The 8,096-nt window shown below is 43.0% G+C and overlaps 1 protein-coding gene across 3 annotated transcripts in view; it reads left to right on the forward strand.

Moving 5' to 3' along the window:
* KIAA0319 overlaps positions 1 to 4,072 on the forward strand; it is a 76,258-nt gene extending 72,186 nt beyond the window's left edge. For all 3 annotated transcript variants that reach the window (XM_005223817.4, XM_002697538.5, XM_024983873.2), the window contains 2 exons: positions 601 to 692; positions 979 to 4,072. In XM_005223817.4, the coding sequence (XP_005223874.1) occupies positions 601 to 692; positions 979 to 1,157 (271 nt within the window). In that variant the 3' untranslated portion in view covers positions 1,158 to 4,072. The remainder of the gene's footprint in view (positions 1 to 600; positions 693 to 978) is intronic.
* The last annotated feature ends 4,024 nt before the right edge of the window (positions 4,073 to 8,096 follow it).

The raw sequence follows: 8,096 nt of genomic DNA on the forward strand, positions 1-8,096 counted from the left end.
CAGATGCAGGCTCAATCCCTGGGTCAGGAAGATCCCCTGGAGAAGGAAATGGCAACCCACTCCAGTATTCTTGCCTGGAGAAATCCATGGACAGAGAAGCCTGGCCAGCTACAGTCCATGGGTCACAAAAGAGTCGGACATGACTTTGCAACTAAATAACAACAATATCAAATAAAAAGCTAAAAAAAAAAAAAAAAAGGTACATGATGTATCTCAGACTCACCAAACCCAGATTGGGCTGTGACACACATCATTAATAAAGAAGATTGTTTGTGTGTTAGACACTCAGTCGTGTCCTCCGGGCTCCTCTGTCCATGGAATTCTCCAGGCAAGAATACTGGAGTGGGTTACTATTCTCTTGTCCAGGGGATCTTTCCAACTTAGGGCTCAAACTTGGGTCTCCCACATTGCAGACAGATTCTTTGCCATCTGAGCCACCAGGGAAGCCCCACATATCATTAATAAAAGATGCCAATTAATAAAATGTAATAGCATTCTAAAGGCAAAGCATTTCCTTTAGTGTTCTCCACGTGTTTTAAATCCTGGATCCCACCTATCTCTCTGAGAATCTGAGTTGACCTTTTTCTTTGTCTTTTTCAGACGGAAAAGGACTAAAATAAGGAAGAAAACAAAGTACACCATCCTGGACAACATGGACGACCAGGAAAGAATGGAGCTGAGGCCCAAATATGGTAAGTCTCCAAGACAGTTTCCCAGTGCCTTGCCAGTGTTTAATCCCGATGTCCAAGAGTCACCCTGTGAGAACGCAGCTGATGAGTGACAAAGCTTGGGCTCAAGCTCAGGAGTGATTCCACAGTCCCTGTTAACACCCGCAGGGAAACCCCAAGCACCTGCTGCCTCGTAAGTGATGGCTTTGTAGGTGCAGAGCGCAGGGCTCCGTGCTTGGGACCAGAATGATGGATGGCGGGGCGGGAGAATGCCGCTCCCCTCCAGAGGCGTCTGTCTGCTTCTCCCTAGGTATCAAGCACCGGAGCACAGAGCACAACTCCAGCCTGATGGTGTCCGAGTCCGAGTTTGACAGTGACCAGGATACAATCTTCAGCCGAGAGAGGATGGAGCGAGGGAATCCGAAGGTTTCCATGAACGGATCCATCAGAAACGGAGTTTCTTTCAGCTATTGCTCAAAGGACAGATAATGGAGCGATTGGTTGTGAAACAGAAGGACGTCTACAGGAATCCTTTAATCCCGCAGAGTTGGTGGGAGTTACAGACAAAACTCACTCTTGTTAGAATAGCGTGTTCCTGTCCTTTCACACTGGGTTGGAGGTGTGTCCCCATAGAAAAGACCTGTCTTCTTGGGGTTTTCGAGACACAGAACGAAAACTCTTTTCACTGAGATGCTTGTTAGTAGGAGTAAAGGTGGGGTAAGACGCTAAGGTATATGCTTAAAAGAGTTCTGTGTTTTTGTAGCTAACACAGCGTTATATTCCTATGTTAAGAAAAAGGTGCATCTGTTTCTGTCTGCAGACACCTGGGGAAGATGAGTTCAGTACAGATGCAGAGAGGACTGACTTCTCTTAGGAGCAGTAATTGCCTTTAAAGGGGACTTTCCCAGCATGGTTTCTGTCATAGGAGCCTTGGAGCCTGAGGTCTGTGTGTATTAAGCTGATTTATCTGCGGTGCGGGTTGCCCTCTGTCCAGCCAGTTTCCTGTGCCGAAGAGACACACGTACAGGGCTGAGGTCTCCTGTTTTTGCTGCTTCGAGACGGCCAACCACCATTTCTGTGCTGTTTCTAGCGAGCAGCTCTAGGAAGTTTGAGACCTCAGTAAGAATTGTATTCTGAGGACCAGAAGCAACAGAGAGGGAGGTGGGGTTTGCTGACTTGTGGGTTGAAAATCGAAGATAACATTTTAAAAGGTTTTACCTTTTCTTTCTCCAAGAAAAACAAACTATTGCTGAGGCCTCTCTCAGCTCCAGTTTACAGGAAACACAAGAAAAGTGATTAGTAATTCATTAGTGGTTTATCATGTGCAATAGGCCATGCGTTTGGACCTCCACCAATAGGAATAAAGACTCAGCAACTTTGTAATATACATGGTCAGGGATGTGGGCCCCGTGGATGCAGAAGTGGTAAGGGAGAGGGCTGAGTGTATTCCCAAACTCTGAAATACCACAAGTCTTAATGAGAATGGTATGCTTCTGATACTCAGCCCCTGTAGTTACTCTTCCTAATAACATGACATAGATATCCACTTAATTTGTTTAAAACTATATTTATTCCACCATTTTCTACTAAATAGCTTGTTTTAAATGTATGAAAAAAATTAAAGCATCTCTAACCTCAAAGCCGCATCCTAGAGCAAGGAACTACAGTGAACTGTAGCCTGAGAACTCAGCTGGCTGCTGATCCTTTGCCATCCACCATGGTCCTGAGGCTGATGGCCTGGGCAGTACCCTTGGCATTCTTTATGAAGAGATCAGCATGAGAGACGGGGCCCATCGCAGACAGAACCAGGGCTGTGGCATCAAGCATGACCACATTTAAGCAATATTCTGTTGCACAAGCTTTTGTCACAGGAGAGGGAAACCGGGATTGCTTTGCTATGATTAAGTGGAGAAGCAAGGCCATTAAATCATGAGGTTTAAATCATCAGGACAGGACAATAGAGAAAACAGTTCCCGTGGGCCACTGAAAAAACGAAGCTTTCCGGTGCTGTTGTTCTCGCTGCTAATATGCATCCTCTTGAGACCGTCTTGTTTTTAATTATTCTGTTTTCTGGGAAATGGCAAAAGTAAAAAGCATACAGGTATGATTTTATTTTTAAGCATTTCTTTATATGTACGCTTTCTGTCTAGCCAGCCAGTTCAGTCCTATTGATGGTGTTAGAAGGAGAATGTGATGCTTTTTCCATAAATATTTAGCTTCATAAACTTAAAATCTGCCCTACCCAGTGGCCAGTTATATTATTTTCGTGCACAACTGGAAATTTCTGGCACAGAGGATGGCAGCCTAAATATGATGTCGGCCGAGTGCAGTGATGGAGGAGTGATCATGTGTTAAGTGCTATCTATGTACATAATATATGTATTTTACATACTCTACTGATCCTTATAATCAAGCTGAAAAGGTAGCTATTATTCTCATATTGAACATAATAAAGGCCCAGAGAGTTTAAGTAACTTGCTTATGGTCATGGCCAGTCAGTGGTGGATATAGGAATCGAATGCAGATTTTGTAAGCTGCAAGGTCCATACCTTCCACCCTCCTCACCTATACACAAAGGACTCCCATGCCCAGTTATTGGAGGGCAAATTCTGGTGGGTCTTTTGGAAGTTTGGTTCCTAGGCCCAAGAATTCCCTCTGTGAAGGGAGCAGAAGGCAAAGGGGGAGAAGACTTCATCTTTTTTGCGGGATCATACCCGAGGCTGCCCCTCTGGGTGGCTGAGCACTGCTCTTGCCTCTGCTCCCTTTCTGACCCTGTCTCCAGCCCAGCGGGTCTGATCCTTCTACCACCCATGGATCTTGAATCTGTGGTGGATCAAACATAAACATCACACCAGCGATCAGAAAGTGAGTCCTCTCCTGTTATCCCACTTCTCATCAGAGGAGCCAACCGTGAGGTGGAATGCAGCCAGCATTCCCCACTTGTGTGCTTTGCATTAAGGGTCTTGGGAAGATGAAGCTCTGCAGGAGCTTAGATGAGCAAAGCAGGGCCCAAGAATGTGGGAGAGGCCAGTGGCAGGGCTCACAAGATGACCAGACTATTAGTTGCTGGCTAAAAAAATCAATGGCAGAGCATTCAAATCCACAGTATTAAGAGGTCAAGCATGTGTATGACTAAGGAACTTGGTGAAAAAGACACAGTGAGGTAAGGAGTAATACCATGTGGCATGCCAACACCACCTCCTTTATGGGCAGAGAGAAGGGGCAGTACTGTTCTTTTCTGTGTGTGACCAAACCATCATGGACTTTGGCTGAAGTCTTGGTTTTCTTTACTTTTTTTTTTTGTTTTGTTTTAATGTCTTTTCCCCATGTATTGACAAGGTATCATTTCTAATATAACACTATTAAATGTATGTGCTAATCTGAATAAAGGTGTCTGTATTCTCTGTAATGCCTCCATGCTGTTGTGTGGGTTTGGGTGATATTCATTCTTTATACCTCTGTGTAGAGGCATTTCCCGGAGAGGAGGGAGCAGACTGGCCCATGACCTGTTTTCGTGCAGCCAGTGAGTTAACAATGGGTGTGACCTTTTTAAATGCGTGAAAAAAATCATACATTTCTGTGACGCTTGAAACTCACAAGGCAGATGGAATTCAGATGTCCGTTCAGTTCAGTCATTCAGTCATGTCCGACTCTTTGCGACCCCATGGACTGCAGCACGCCAGGCCTCCCTGTCCATCACCAACTCCTGGAGTTCACTCAAACTCATGTCCATTGAGTAGGTGATGCCATGCAACCATCTCATCCTCTGTCATCCCCTTCTCCTCCTGCCTTCAATCTTTCCCAGCATCAGGGTCTTCCCCAATGAGTCTGTTCTTTGCATCAAGTGGCCAAAGTATTGGAGTTTCAGCTTCAGCATCAGTCCTTCCAATGATGTCAGTGTCCCTAAATAAAGTCTTATTGGAACACAGGCACATTCATTCATTCCTTTGTGCTACAAGAGTAGAGGTGAGTAGTTTCAACAGAGACTGTGTCCTAAGAATATAATGTAATGTAATATAATATAATCTGACAGAACACTTGAACTCTTGCCCACTAACCCACTGGGACAGTGGTGTTGTCTGTGCTCTAAATTGTGGCCGCTCCTTCCTGGTTAGCTGATAAAATGGATGGATTATAGGTAGATTTACAGACCACCCATTTCCAAACCCACTCCCACTTACTTATAAATAACATACAAATAGAATATAGCCTTTCAATATTCACACCTAGCATGACCAATTTTTTCCCCCCAGATTTCCCACTAGTTTGATGAAAATGAAATGAAAACCACACTAGTTTGCATTTTAATTTGTTGCAAGCTAAGTCAGAGATAAAGAAACTGTAACAGGTGAAAATTTACTGCTAGAAATAGTAGGAAGAAGAAAATACACTTCCAAGTGAAGGCCTAGACTAAGCATGGAACAAACCCACAAATTCAGTGTGAAAAATAAACAGAAACATCAATAGAGTCAGGCGACCAGAAGAGGGCGCTTTCACACACTGTGATGATAGCGGAGCCGGACAGGAGGAAGGCCTCTCTTTCCTGATAAGGACTCAGCCAATGAAAAGTCACGAACTCTTTAACCAGCCCAACTTCCGTTTCCTCCCTATAAAAGCATTTTTCTTCTGTTGAGGTGCAGGGACTTGACTTGATGCAGCTGGCCATGGTTGCAGATCTCAAGTTATGGTTAGTTCTCTGCTCGTCCTAACTAAACCCATCTTGGCTGGAGCAGTATCTGCAAGTTTGTTTCAGGTCAACAAGAGGTAAGTGGATCATTTTTCCTGGTAAAGTAATTTTAAAAATCAAAAGCAGATTAAGAGAAACGCATGGAATAAATGGAATGATAAAGGGAGATGGGTATCCAGGAATGCTGTTCTTTTTTCCAAAGAATGCTATTTTTTCTTATTTTGTTCAAAGCCTACTGATGTAACTTGGATTCAGTGAGGCCTACGTGAAAATTTTGAAAATATAAACGAACACTGCATGAAAGTATAAGATATGCTGTCTAAATAATTAACAGTGATTTTATCTGAATAGCAGGGTTTCAAAAAATGTCTTCCTCATACATTTCTGTAGCCAAAAAACCCAAGCTTTGAAAAAAGTACATAATGGATAACAGTGGCCTGTGTAGCAGAGAGACACTGGTGAACTTGAGAAAGCTGGAGGATCCTCCTTTCTTAGGCAGCCACACCTGCAAACCCAGGTAAATTCCAGTTTAATTCAGCAAGCATGTAATTAGCCCAAGCCATGGGACAGGCTTAGACTCAGTAAGCCTGTACTTAGTAACCTTAGACTCAATAGAGTCTAAGCTCCTACCGCTCTCCGTACATAGGCCAAAAATTGAGAGACGGGTTGTTGGGGCAAGAAATAATGATTTTATTCAGAAAGGCAGCAGGCTGCGAATATGGTGGGCTCATGCTCCAAAGAACTATCTTGCTTGAGTTAGAATTTAGCCTTCTTTTATACTAAAAGAGGAGAGAGTAAACTCAAACACTTCCTGGTTTCCATCAGCCTCTGTGAAAGGGTGTGTAGGTTTCTTCCTCCCTCCAGCCATTCACAGATGGGCCTGGTCAGGATATTTCCTCTGAGCTAAACAAAGGTATTTTAGCTTAATGCTTATTACCTGGGAAGCAGGGTTCTCAGAGATGAGCCATTACAAATAATTTAAGCTTAACTTGGTGCTATTGTTTAGTCTCTAAGTTGTGTCTGACTTTGTCTGACTCTTTTGCGACCCTCCAGACTGCAGCCCACCAGGCTTCTCCATCCATGGGATTTTCCAGACAAGAATACTGGAGTGAGTTGCCATTTTCTTTTCCAGGGGATCTTCCTGACCTAAGGGTTGAACAGATGTCTCCTGCATTGACAGGCAAATTAAATTCTTTACCACTGAGCTACCAGGGAAGTCTGATTAACTTGTAATAGAATATAAGTTTCTTCGCTATTACAGTCCCTCCTATATGAATGTGTTAGGGTACCAAATTTCATAGGCTGGCTCCCTGCCCAAGAGATTCACAGATGAATCAAAGGAGCATTGTTCATACATGTAGCAGAGAAATAATTTTCCCTCTACCTTTCTGAGTTCTTGGCTGAGACCACTGCCATAAAAGATTAACAAGAGAAAAACAGATGTTGTAATAAACTTCTCATGTATATCTCAGAGAGAAGTGATAACTGAGAGTGGCTTAAAGTGTCAGTTTACATAGCATCTTCAATAAAGAACAATAAATCTCTGGAGAAATGACAGGATAGAGGAAAACAGTTGTAGGCTTTCAAGGGTGGAGCCAAAGGCTAGTTAGTAAAATTTGTTATTTACAGGCTGATTGGGCCTGAAGTTGTCTCTGGGAATTAACCTTTGTCCCTTCCTCTTGATAGAAAGGGGGCACTTTTGTAAATTTGTATCCTGCTTTTGGGGCTTCCCCTGGGGCTCAGTGGTAAAGAATCCACCTGCAGTGCAGGAGCCACAGATTCGATCCCTGCGTCAGGAAAATCCCCTGGAGGAGGGCATGGCAATCCACTCCACTATTCTTGCCTGGAGAATCCCATGGACAGAGGAGCCTGGCAGGCTGCAGTTCATTGCGTCGTAAAGAGTCGGACACGACTGAAGTGACTTAGCACTCATCCTGCTTTTAGGCAAATAGAGGGGTAACAAAAGACAGAGTGCTTTTCTTTTATCTGCTACTTAATTGTCTTCAGCTCACAAAAGTCCTTATGCCATAGTGGCACATTTTGGGGTAGCGTGTCCTGAACTCCTACAGTCATATTTTGAGGGGGGCATACATATCCAAAGTGGTCTAATAATCTCCAAAGTAAACTCAAATGATGAACTGGCAAGAAAAATCCCACAAACCAGAAACCTTTACTTAAAACAGGAAATTCTGTTAATTCAACCTTTATTAATCACACACGCACAACTCTGCTGCCTTGACACACATATGCAATTATCAAAAACTGGAAAGTGAATTACATGTACATTTTTAAAAAACAAAATGTTTTCACAGTTCCAACTACAGTTATCCCCAAGTTTTATCCCACAAAATACAGCATGAAAAAAAACCACAGCATAAATATTATTCAAGTAAAATGCTATCTATCATAGCCGCATACGAATAATTAAAGCTCTGGGCTTCAACCTGCAGAGAAGGCAGTCATGTGGAACAGTTAAAGTTAATGATCTAAGTTTACAATAAAACAGATTTATCTCCATTGTGCTTCTGATCTTTACTTTCACTGAGTCTTTCCATAAAAATTAAAGGTAGATGAGCCAACACTTGACATAAAATTATATTTAAAAGCTGCTCAAATGGATAAAGATAACAGGTACAGAGGAGGTTTAAAATGAGAATCCCTGCATAGCTGGGGAAAGTAAACTGAGAATTGTTTTCTCAAGGCCAACAGACTCCCGTTATCTGGGTGATTTTGGATGAGTT

This window comes from Bos taurus, chromosome 23, assembly GCF_002263795.3.
Source record: "Bos taurus isolate L1 Dominette 01449 registration number 42190680 breed Hereford chromosome 23, ARS-UCD2.0, whole genome shotgun sequence".
NCBI classification, from domain to species: domain Eukaryota; kingdom Metazoa; phylum Chordata; class Mammalia; order Artiodactyla; family Bovidae; genus Bos; species Bos taurus.